The sequence below is a fragment of the Nomascus leucogenys genome, chromosome 22a (assembly GCF_006542625.1).
Source record: "Nomascus leucogenys isolate Asia chromosome 22a, Asia_NLE_v1, whole genome shotgun sequence".
Lineage (NCBI taxonomy): Eukaryota > Metazoa > Chordata > Mammalia > Primates > Hylobatidae > Nomascus > Nomascus leucogenys.
In genome coordinates this window covers 43,916,068-43,929,316 of record NC_044402.1, presented here as the reverse complement: position 1 = coordinate 43,929,316, position 13,249 = coordinate 43,916,068, and the positions used below count along the sequence as shown (strand labels likewise).

Genomic DNA, 13,249 nt, shown 5'->3' with positions numbered 1-13,249 from the left:
ATGTCTTCCCTATCAGCGCGGTTTTACCTACATTTCACATATTCTGATATGTTGTATTCTCATTTTCATTTAGTTTTTCATGTAGTTTCATTTTCATTTAAGTATTTTAATAAATTTCTTTGAAGCATATTCTTTGACCTATAGCTTATTTAGAAGTGTATTTTTAAAAATTTCTAAGTGTTTAGAGATTTTCTTTTTGTCTTTCTGGTATTGATTTCCAGTTTGATTCCGTTATGCTTAGAGAATATACTTTGTGTGATTTTAGTTCTTTTAAATATGTTGAGGTTTGTTTTGCTTCCCGGGATATGGTCTGTCTTGTAAATGTTTCATGAGCATTTGAATAAAAAATGTATATTCTGCTATTCTTAAGTGGAGTATTCTGTATGTATTTCAATGAGATCCTGTTGGTTGATTATGTTGTTCAGATCTTCTATATCCTTGCTGACTTTTTGTCCAATAGTTCTATCAGTTGCTAAGAGAGACATTTTGAAATCTGTACTATAATTGTGGATCTGTTTATTTTTCCATCCCGCTCCGTCAGTTTTCTTACATTAATAGGCTTTATATTTTTGAGCAATTTTAAGTTTACATAAAAATTGAGCAGAAAGTACTGAAAGCATATGATTTTTATTCTTTAGCTTGTTGATCTGATGGACTATATTAATTAATTTTCAAATGTTAAAGGCATATCGAGAGTAAATCCCACTTGGTTGTGGTGTTTATTTTTAAACATTGTTGGGTTCAATTTGCTAATTTTTTTAAGGATTGCTTCATCCATATTCAAGAGAGATATTTGTTTGCAGTTGACTTTTTTGTAAGGTTTTGCTGGTTTGGGTATTAGGGTAATGCTGGCCCATGGAATGAGTTAAGAAATAGTCACTCTGCTTCTATTTTCTGCAACAGATTGTGGAAAATTGGTATCATTTATTTCTCCAATGTTGATAGAATTCACCAGTGAATCATCTGGGCTTGGTACCTTCTGTTTGGGAAGGTTATTAATTACTGGCTTAGTTAAAAAATTTTTTTTTCTCTTGAGACTTTCTCTTTCACCATGTTTCATTATTTAGAAATGTGTTTTTAAATTTTTTGGTATTTGAGGATATTTCAGTTCTCTTTCTGCTATTATTAGTTTAATTCCATTCTGATTCAAGAACATACCTTTTTGTGATTTCTATTCTTTTAAATTTGGTAAAGTGTTCTGTGGCCTAGAATGTGGTTTAACTTAATGAATTGTGCATTTGTATTTGAGAAGAATGTGTGTTCTGCAGTGTCTAGATAAAGTATTCTATAATGCTAATTGAATTCTAAAGTATTCAGTTAGATCCAGTTGATTGATGGTGCTGTTCAGTTCAAATCTATCCTTAATGATTTTCTTCCTGCTGAGTCTGTCACTTACTCATAGAGGGGTGTTGAAGTCTCCAGTGGTAATAATGGATGTGTCTCTCTGTCCTTGCAGTTCTATCAGTTTCCCCTTAATATATTTTGACTCTTCTGTTGCTAGGTATATACACATTAAGTATTATTAAATTTTCTTATTATACTGACCCCTTTATTATTGTGTAATGCCCTTTTTCATCTCTGATAATTTTCCTTGCTCTGCAGTTGGCTTTGTCTGAAATTAATTTAGATACTCTGGCTTTCTTTTGGTTAGTGTTAGCATGGTATATCTTTCTCTAGCTCTTTAAATCTACCTGCTATTTTATATTTAAGTAGGATTTCAGCAGCCAACATGTAGGTGGATCATCGGTTTTGCTGTTGTTGTTGTTCACTCTGATAGTCTCTCTGTCTTTTTTTTTAATATTATTATACTTTAACTTCTAGGGTACATGTGCAGGTTTGTTACATATGTATCCATGTGCCATGTTGGTGTGCTGCACCCATTAACTCATCATTTACATTAGCTATATCTCCTAATGATATCCCTCCCCGCTACCCCCACCCCACAACAGGCCCTGGTGTTTGATGTTATCCTTCCTGTGTCCAAGTGTTCTCATTGTTCAGTTCCCACCTATGAGTGACAACATGCGGTGTTTGCTTTTTTGTCCTTGTGATAGTTTGCTGAGAATGATGGTTTCCAGCTTCATCCATGTCCTTACAGAGGACATGAACTCATCCTTTTTATGGGTGCATAGTATTCCATGGTGTATATGTGCCACATTTTCTTAATCCAGTCTGTCATTGATGGACATTTGGGTTGGTTCCAAGTCTTTACTATTGTGAATAGTGCCACAGTAAACAGACGTGCGCATGTGTCTTTATAGCAGCATGATTTATAATCCTTCGGATATATACCCAGTAATGGGATGGCTGGGTCAAATGGTATTTCTAGTTCTAGATCCTTGAGGAATAGCCACACTGTCTTCCACAATGGTTGAACTAGTTTACAGTCCCACCAACAGTGTAAAAGTGTTCCTATTTCTCCACATCCTCTCCTGCACCTGTTGTTTCCTGACTTTTTAATGATGGCCATTCTAACTGGTGTGAGATGGTATCTCATTGTGGTTTTGATTTGCAATTCTCTGATGGCCAGTGATGATGAGCATTTTTTCATGTGTCTGTTGGCTGCATAAGTGTCTTCTTTTGAGAAGTGTCTGTTCATATCCTTTTGATAACTTTTTGATGAGGTTGTTTGATTTTTTCTTGTAAATTTGTTTAAGTTCTATGTAGATTCTGGATATTAGCCCTTTGTCAGATGGGTAGATTGCAAAACTTTTCTCCCATTCTATAGATTGCCTGTTCACTCTGATGGTGGTTTCTTTTGCTGTGCAGAAGCTCTTTAGTTTAATTAGATCCCATTTGTCAATTTTGGCTTTCATTGCCATTGCTTTCTTAATTGGTATATTTAGATTGTTTACATTTAAAGTGATTATTGATACTTGGATTAATATTTGCCATATTGTAACTCTTTTTTATTTGTTGCCCTTATTTCTTCTTTTTTTCCTGAATTCCTCTGTGACATTTTTTGTTTTAATTGAGCATTTTATATGATTCCATATCCTCACTTCTCCTAGAATATTAATTATATTTCTTTGTAATTGTTTTAGTGGTAGCCTTTGAGTATGAAATATACATTATAACAATCTACTTTCAAATAACACTATTCCACTTCATTAATGGTACTGGTACTTTATAACACAGTATTTCCAATCCTTCTGTCTTACTTTGTATTACATTATTATCATTCATTTTACTTATTCATAAGCCATAATCACCCAATACATTGTTAGTATTATTTAGAACTGTTACCTGTTACATCAATTAAGAAGAAGACACTAGATTTTATTTTAAATTTTTTCTTCCTAATGCTCCTACCTTTCTTTATGTATTTCTGTGTTTTTGACCTGTATTTTTCTTTTCTCTGAGGAACTTCTGTTAATATGGCTTGCAAAGTAGGTCTACTCAAGAAAGATTTCTTCAATTTCTGTTTATCATAGTCTTTATTTCTACTTTACTATTTAGGATAATTTTACTGGATATAGAATTCTATATTAGTGTGTATTTTCTCTCAACAGTTTAAATATTTCACTTCACTTTCTTCTTGCCTGCGTGGTTTCTTAAGAGAAATCTGGCATAATTCTCATTCTTGCTGCTATGTAGGTAAGGTTTTTATTTTACTCTGGTTTATTTCAAGATTTTATTTTTAAAAGATTTTATTTTAATTTTTAGAAAGTCTTTGATTTTTTGCATTTTGAATATGAGATGCCTAGGTGTGGATTTTTTTGTAGCTAACCTGCTTGGTGTTTGCTGAGATTCCCGAACCTATAGTTTCCTGTCTGTCATTAATTTTGAAACATTCTCAACTGTCATAATTTTAAATATTTCTTCGGGTTCTCACTCTCTTCCTTCTACTTCTGGTATTCCGATTATCGGTTATATAGGTTACACCATTTGAAATTGTCCAACAGTGCTGGGCTCGGTGGCTCATGCCTGTAATCCCAGCACTTTGGGAGGCCAAGGCGGGCGGATCACGAGGTCAGGAGATCGAGACCATCCTGGCTAACACGGGGAAACCCCATCTCTACTAAAAATACAAAAAATTAGCCGGGCGTGCTAGCAGGCGCCCGTAGTCCCAGCTGCTCGGGAGGCTGAGGCAGGAGAATGGCATGAACCCAGGAGGTGGAGCTTGCAGTGAGCCGAGATTGCGCCACTGCACTCCAGCCTGGGCGACAGAGAGAGACTCCATCTCAAAAAAAAAAAAAAAAAAAAAAAAAAAAAATTATTGTCCAACAGTTTGGATATTATGTTTCATTTTTCATTCTTTTTCTCTTTGTGTTTAATTGAAAATTTTTATTGACATATCCTCAAACTCACTGATTCTTTCCTCACCACTTCCCAGTCTTCCCAGACTTTGATGAGCCCATCAAAGACACTACAATTTTTACTTTTAATCTCTGTATTTCCTTCTGATTCTTTGAGATTTCATATCTTTGTTTATAGTACATATCTCTTCTTGCATGTTACCCACTTTTTCAACATAGAGCCCTTAGCATATTGATTGTTATTTCAAATTCCTTATCTGATATTTCCAAATCTGTCATAGCTGCATGTTTGCTTGATTTGTCTCATAAGACTGTATTGTTTGGCTTTAGCATACCTGGCAATTTTCTGTTGAAAGCCAGCCATGTTGTATTGGCAAAGGAACTGAGGTAAGGAAGCCTTTAATGTAAGGTTTTATGTTTATCTGGTTAGTAGTTAGGCTGAGTTTGCTCTTTGCATAACCGTGGTGTCAAAGGCTAAAATTTTCTCTAAGGTTCTTTTATTTTTCTTTCTTCCGTTTTGAGTTTCCCCAGGACTCTGTCTTAAATAGGGTCTAAAATTGACAGCTCTTTCATTTTTAATCTCCTGTTACTATACAGGTAACTTACTGATGTGATGGTAAGGTGTGAGGAGAGGAGAAGCATCCTATACTCTTTTTTTTATGTTTTTATTTTATTTTATTTTATTTTTTTTGAGAGAGTCTCACTCTGCAGCCCAGGCTGGAGTGCGGCGGCGCCATCTCGGCTAACTGCAAGCTCCGCCTCCCAGGTTCACGCCATTCTCCCACCTCAGCCTCCCGAGTACCTGGGACTACAGGCGCCTGCCACCACGCCCGGCTAATTTTTTTGTATTTTCAGTAGAGATGGGGTTTCACCATGTTAGCCAGGTTGGTCTGGATCTCCTGACCTCGTGATCTGCCCACCTCGGCCTCCCAAAATGCTGGGATTACAGGCGTGAGCCACCTCGCCCAGCCCAATTTTTTGTATTTTTAGTAGAGATGGGGTTTCACCGTGTTAGCCAGGATGGTCTCGATCTCCTGACCTCATGATCTGCCCGCCTCAGCCTCCCAAAGTGCTGGGATTACAGGCGTGAGCCACCGCGGCCGGCCAGAAGCATCCTGTACTCTTAGGATTCGGTCAGTCTTTTAGAGAACCTATCTTCCTTGACTGTGACCTTCAGAGTGCTTCTCAGCTTCCTTCCCGTTCCCTGGGGTAAGAAAAGAAGGGTAGAGGGCTGGTGCTGGGTATTTCCATTCCCCTAGGTGGTTTAGGCTCGAGCGAACTAGCTTTTTGGGGGGTTAGAATGTTGTTAAGGAGAACATAATGTCCTGCGCTTATTTCAAAAATGTTTTCTCCTTCCCTCCCCGTGCTGGAGACATAAGAGCATTTTCTCCTATCTTTATTCTGAGAACTTGATGGGGCGCTTCCTGGAGATAAAACTCATAAAGGTGTGTTGATCCTCTAAGGCATATTATCCCCCACTCTAGGAGTTTTTCATCTCTGTAGCTTGTCCTTGCTCAGTATCCACCAATTAGTCAATTCCATTGTAAGTGCTTTTAGCAGACTCCACCATCTGCTTTGGCTCCATTAGCTGTGATGCTGTTTTCACTTGTCTCTGCAGCTTTAGGAGTAATGTTTGCCCTGTGACTTTAACTCTATAAGAAAAACTGTTTATTTTTAGTTAGTTCAGCTTTTTTGTTGTTGTGAGAATGGGAGTGATGACTTCCAGACTCTTAACGTCATATCAGATTGGAAACCAGAAGTCTCCATTTTTGCCTCATTTTTTTAAGGGTGTATTGTTTCTTGCATATGCGTTTATGTCTTCCTGGTGATTTTTTTTTAAATCATTATGTAATGTCCCTGTTTTCTTCTAGTATTTTTGTTCTGAAGTCTATTTTATGAGATAGCCATTTTGCTTTCTTTCAAATTTAATTTTGCAGAGTGTACTTTTCCATCCTTTTACTTTTAACCTGCCTATGTTTATTTTGAAGTGAGTTTCTTATAAATTTCTAGTTGTGTTATTTTTTTTGTCAGTTGACTCTGCCAAAGTCTAACTTTTGTTATATTTTAACCATTTACATTTAAGGTAATTTTTATAATTTTCTTACTCATTGCTTGATATTATAGTGTACATATGTGACCACAGTCAACTTAAATATCTTCACTCTTATAATGAAATGTGGAATCCTTATGTTTATTTGGGTCCTTTATCTTCCCCACTTCTAAATATCATTGTCTTGAATATCATATTGTATTACAATTTTTGTGTCAATTATCATATGTCATTTCAAAAATTAATGATAAGGATAGTCCATATTTCTTCTCTTTTCATTTTTCTTCCTGATGTTCCAAGAATCCTTCGTTATAATTTCCTTTCTTTTTGAAAAACCTCCTTTAGCCATTCTTTAGGGAATGTCTGCTGGCGACAAATTATTTTAGTTTTCTTTTGTGTTAAAAAGGTGTTTTGTTTTGTTTTTCTGAGATGGAGTCTGGCTCTGTCGCCCAGGCTGGACTGCAGTGGTGCATCTCAGCTCACTGCAAGCTCTGCCTCCCGGGTTCACGCCATTCTTCTGCCTCAGCCTCCTGAGTAGCTGGGACTACGGGTACCCGCCGCTAGTCCCGGCTATTTTTAGTATTTTTAGTAGAGATGGGGTTTCACCGTGTGAGCCAGGATGGTCTCGATCTCCTGACCTCGTGATCCGCCCACCTCGGCCTCCCAAAGTGCTGGGATTACAGATATGAGCCACTGTGCCCAGCCTAAAAAGGTTTTATTTCCATTTTATTCTTGCAGGACAGTTTCTCTGGATATATAATTTATAGTTGACAATTCTATCAGCCCTGAAAAAAATATGCCATTCTCTCTGGTTCTATAATTTCAGATGAGTAATCTACTATCATTCAAATTAGCGTTCTTTTACAGGTAATGTGTTATTCTCTCAGGCTGCTTTCAAGATTTCTGTTTTGTTTTGTTTGCAAAAAGTTCAATTATGATGGATCTTGATGTCGATATTTTTGGGTTTATCCTTTTTTTGGACTTACTTAACTTCTTAAATCTGTGGGTTTATATCTTTCACCACATGTGGGAACTTTATAGCCAGTATTTTTTCGGTACTCTTTCAGCACACTTTCTTCTCTCTGTTTGAGATTCTGATGATATTGTCTGATAGGACCCTATGGCTCAGTTCTTTTTATATTCAGTCTGTTTTCTCTTTTTTGGTCAGGTTAGATAAAGCCTATTGATGGGTCCTCAAGTTCAGTGATTCTATCCTCTGTCTTTTCACTCTATTCTTAAGCCCATTCAGAGTTTTTTAAAAAGGTATGTTATTGTATTTTTCCAGTCCTAGGGTCCTAACCTTCCTCTTTCTACCTTTCAGAATTCTCTTCGGTTGTCTTCTGTATTATTTCCAGAATCTATCATTATACTTGGTGGAAATAGCAGGGATAGACAAGTCTACAAGATCTTTTATCAGTCTAGAAGTTCCCCCACTTACATCTTTTTGTTACTGTTTCTAAAAAAAATATATTTTACTACTGTATAGGGAATATGGGAGATTTAGATGTAAATTTACACTTGTACATTAGGATATAATGAGTGTTTTGCTCTTTAATCTGCTACAGTTTAATGGTGAAGTCAGTAACTTTTAAAGTGGCATTCCGAGGAGAGTATATTAATTTTGAAAAATATCTTTTACTTTGTAGGGACAAGCTTGTCGCACATGTTTAAAAGATTCCTGGTAGTAATTCCTCTTTACATTTTCCCAGATTGCCTTTTTTTTTTTTTTTTTTTTTTTTTTTTTTTTGGCAGAGGGGCAGGTGATGGATAGCGGTGGTGGTAATGAATGCAGAGATCTTATCTATGAATGAGTTATAATTGAGTTGTAATAAGCAGTAAGGTAGAAGCTAAGTTCCAGATCTCAATTCATATTACAATGGTAACAACCTATTGAAATTTGAAAAACAACACCAAATGATCAAGCATGTTTAAAAAACTGGTTGGGTTAATCCAATTTCATTTTCCTCATGCCCTAATCTGTGATGACTGCAACTTGTGGCCCCTGACCCCCTTCCTTTTTTAAGATAGGTGGCCTGACACCTGCTTTTTAAATTATCCTAACTTTACTGTGATGTGCAGTCCATCAGCCCAATCTTCACTCCCAACCCCTGGCAGCATCCCTTGTCCTAATATACAGTTCTATAGATCTAAGTTAGTGTCTGACTGTATCATTTAATCATTGTCAGTGCTGAGAAGGAGGTGCACTCGTCAGAGCTGTAGTCGACCCAGGGCACTTTTTTTCTTCGCATAAGAAATCTCTGACCTCAGAGATGAGAAAAGCCTATCAATGTCATTCCTTAACCTCCAAATAAAGAGTCAGGACATCCAATGGGATAAAAACAAATACCTCCAAAAATTCATAAGTACTGACAGAGAGTACCATATCTTTCCAAATGTGTAATATACAGGTAGTTAGCAAAAAGATGGGATGAGATAAATCCATGTCTTTGTATAATATTAAGCTTTCTCAATGAACATTTCATAATTTCAAATAGATTTTATCTTTAGTGTGCAAATTACTCTGGTATTTATTTTAATGGTGAATGTTTTTTGAATGTTATTTCTATAGAAAGTATATATCACATGCAACTGACTGATTTCTAATAGAAGAGAAATAGATGGGAATCATTTAAGCCTAGATATTGAAATATTGGGGAAAAACATTGGTTAGAAGGCTTAAAGAAACGTTTCAGAGGACAAATACAAGGGTTTAAGTATAGTCTCATTTTCTCTCTCTCTGCCTCTCACACATATACTTTACACCTGGGAGTAAAGGGAGCTATATGGGGAGGGTGGTAGTGAGGGACAAAGTAGATGTCATCTTTCTTATACTTGTCTTTCAGATGGAACCCCACTGAGCTGGTGGGTTGGAAGAACCAATGAAACACACACTTACTGGGGAGGTTCTCTGCCTGATGCTCAAAAGTGTACTTGTGGATTAGAGGGGAACTGCATTGATTCTCAGTATTACTGCAACTGTGATGCTGGCCGGAATGAATGGTGATTTCCACATGATTTCCCTGCACAAAAATGTGGTTTTTATTCTTTAATTATGCATAGTTAATTAAATGTCAGACAAGCTGGTACAATAAGGTAACTAGATTAAAGTATGTTGAAGCAAGCTGAAATACAAGTTTTGATGAAATATGATCAGTTAATCTAAGGACTAAATTTTATGACCAAAGATTTACTAGTTCATTGTGAATATTATATAATGTGTTTTTTATTTTTCCTAAAATAGAAACAGCTGGTAAGTTTTCCACTCACTGGAAATCAAATATCATTCTCTGGGAAGTTTAGTTAATTATTCGTGTGGCAATTCAAAAAGCAAATTCCTCCAAATCTTTGTCTTAAATTGATTTGGGATATAATGCTGCATATTCTATCATTCTTTTAGAAATTAACATTAATATTAACACAATAAACTCTGAGAGGTCCTGCATAAAAGGACTGTGTTTATTTTGTAGAAGCAACAATTTCCCACACTCATTGAAATCTTCTTTAGTGCAATAGCAAAGCTTCAAGCACCAACTGTTCTGTAGACCACACTTCCAAACAACTAACAGAATTACAGGAATTTGCAAATTATATTGTAAGCTTTCCTTTGAGCGGAAACAATTTTCTCATGTAGATTGCAGTGCCTCTTTTTCAGAAGTTCTTTTTGAGGTTATTGTTGAAATGCATCTTGGTTTTCTTTTTTTTTTAATTTGTAATATGTAAATGTTTTCAATCTTTGGGTTCATGTCAGCAACTTAAAAAGCATTGTCATGAAACAACTAGATGATGTAGACTGTGTGCTTTAAAAAAAAACTTAGGCCAGGCACTGTGGCTCACGCCTGTAATCACAGCACTTTGGCAGGCCAAGGCAGGTGGATCACCTGAGGTCAGAAGGTTGAGACCAGCCTGGCCAATGTGGCAAAACCCCGTCTCCACTGAAAATACAAAAATTAGCCAGGTGTGGGGGTGTGTGCCTGTAGTCCCAGCTACTCGGGAGGGTGAGACAGGAGAATTGCTTAACCCAGGAGGTAGAGGCTGCAGTGAGCCGAGATCACGCCACTGCACTCTAGCCTGGGCGACAGAGCAAGACTCCACCTCAAAAAATAATAATAATAATAAATTAAAAAAAACTTAATGGTCAATCCAGGTGTCAGTATAATTGATTTGGACGTAAAATAGCTAATCTAAGCAGTAATTTGATTCCTAAAAATTGAGTTGATTGTTTGGCCTGCATGGTAGTCCACTTATTTATTTGGCATAAAAAGTCTACTTTGCGTCACTTTAAAAAATATTGTGATATTGGGAAAACTCACTTGAATCTACTGGAGCTTTCTATAGAATACATACTATACATTTATTTTTAATCTTCCTCAAGTTCAAAATTACAAAATGATCATACAGATTTATGAGACACTCTTTTTGAATATTTTGATACACAATCTTTTTGTTTTGTTTTGTTTTGTTTTGTTTTTGTTTTTGTTTTTGTTTTTTGAGATGGAGTCTCGCTCTGTCGCCCAGGCTGGAGTGCAGTGGCGCAGTCTCGGCTCACTGCAAGCTCCGCCTCCCGGGTTCATGCCATTCTCCTGCCTCAGCCTCTCCGAGTAGCTGGGACTACAGGCGCCCACCACCATGCCCGGCTAAGTTTTTGTATTTTTCAGTAGAGACGGGGTTTCACCGTGGTCTCGATCTCCTGACCTCGTGATCCGCCCGCCTCGGCCTCCCAAAGTGCTGGGATTATAAGCGTGAGTCACCGCGCCCGGCCTTGATGTGCAATCTTAATACAACGTTCTCTTACTTAAAAATGAATGCAGTTTTAGTGCAGTGAGTAATAGGAACAGATCTGATCCATAGTTTCAAATCTGGCCACCAGTAAGTTTCAGGTCTGAAGTAATTTTCCATCAGTTAAAATGGTTTTGTCCAATATTTTGTATGATGTACATTTTAAAGTGTCTGGTATGATAATGTGATGATGTGTGTTAGCTTTGGGCTCTAATGAGACAAACAGCGACCTTCAAATCTTTTGACAGACATCTTTAAACAATCCTAGAGGTTTTCATTTCCTCCGTTCCACAAGGGGCTCTTGCCTGTGAGGGCTCCAGCCCTCCAGCTCCTGGCTGTTCAGAAGACCTCCAGCTCATTGGTCTGTCCCCACCCCTGTCCTCTACAGGTCAGAGAGGAGAGCATTGGTAGGTTATTGCAAGAAAGCCAGAATGGCATATATGCTAGTGGCTTTATAACTTAGTTTGAAGAATGTTAACCATTTTGTTTTGTTTTTGTTTTGAGACAGAGTCTCTCTCTGTCGCCCAACTTGGAGTGCAGTGGTGCGATCTCGGCTCACTGCAACCTGCACCTCCCGGATTCAAGAGATTCTCCTGCCTCAGCCTCCCGAGTAGCTGGGATTACAGCCGAGTGCCACGCCCGGCTAATTTTTGCATTTTTGGTAGAGACGGGGTTTCACTATTGGCCAGGCTGGTCAACTGTTTTTTTGTTACAGAACCTTCTGTTAGTATTAAGTGCATACTTTATTGTAGACTTCACATATGCTTGGGGCAGTAACCAGAGGAACGTATCACTTGGAGCCACCTGTATCGAGTGACCCTCCCATGAACTGAGTTTGAGGAGGGGGATGGGAGGAACTGAGGTGGGTGCAGGTCCTCTGACACCCTTAGCGATGTCACTTCAGCACCGTCAAAGGCTGCACTGGTGTGACAGAAGCCCTGGGCTTTCATTTGGGAAAAAATTTAGGAGAGAAGCAGGTTTTAAAAATTAACTCCCCTCCTTCATTCAGAAGGGAGCATTGTGGAGTCATTTGCTTTTTAACCTTATTTTATTTACTTTGCAGCTTCCAGTAGACTGGTCTATCCAACAGTAAGACCATAAACATTCTGAAATCCTATCCCAACTCTTGTAGACTACGTTTTGTAAATGTGGGGGTGTGTATGGGGGTGGGGGGGGCGGGAAATTATAATTTCTATTTTAATTTTTCAAATAAAATTAATTTTTCAGTTTATAAAAATGGAATTTACCAGTCTCATGAAATGAAAAGATTTATAACTGTAATAATTTAGATTAGGGTGTAGACATAAGAACATAAAGCTTAGTCTTTATTACTTATTTTCTATTACTGAGGTGCCTAGTAAGGTTTTCCTGGTGGAAAGTTTATAATAAAAATAGTATTTGGGAATGAAAGTAAAGTGGAAGCTATTTAGGTCTCTTCAGGCATATGTCTGTTAGTGGGGCCAGTAGTATTGTTAATGTAAACCATCTCCATTTTTCCATAAGTTGTCCCTGTAATCAGCAACTCGTCTAAAGCATATTACTTAAAAAAAAGTTTATGATCAGACAGTTCCTCAGGCACAGTAAGAATATTCTATCAAATAACTATAACATGCCAAAGATTTATTATAAAAACAAATTATTTAAAAGGCACTCTAATGATTTAAAATATTGAACTATGCTGCAAGTCAATATATGTGTATAAATGTATAGTGGACTATGTTCAAATAGACCAATATATTCTCTAAAATATACATATAACATATAATTCAACTGTCTGCAAAAATCCACAAGTTGTTTTGCTAATATAATGATGACACATGTAACTGTAATATTATTTTACTTAAGAATTTAAATAGGACTTTTGTGTGATTATCTTAGAGTCTTTAAAAGTAACCACAAATAAAAAGCATAAAATAAGATGGTTTAAATGCGTACAAGTGTACAAATATCATAATAAATACGAGTAAACTCTATTCATTTAAAAACCAGACATTAGATTTTATCATATTGGATTTTTAAAGAAGCTATAGCTTGTTTACAAAAGATAAAATATAAGCACTCGGTGAAGTTGAAACTAAAAGAATAGAAAATATTTACCAAGTAAATACAAATCAAAAGAAAGCAGATATAACTGTATTATATCAGACAAAGATGAAAAGCATTG

The 13,249-nt window shown here is 36.8% G+C and overlaps 1 protein-coding gene across 1 annotated transcript in view; it reads left to right on the top strand.

The window, feature by feature from the left end:
- LOC100605972 (contactin-associated protein-like 3) overlaps nucleotides 1-13,249 on the top strand; it is a 268,405-nt gene that overhangs the window by 210,484 nt on the left and 44,672 nt on the right. Inside the window, 1 exon segment of the mRNA XM_004087052.3 lies at nucleotides 9,153-9,309. Within this exon segment, the coding sequence (XP_004087100.2) occupies nucleotides 9,153-9,309 (157 nt within the window).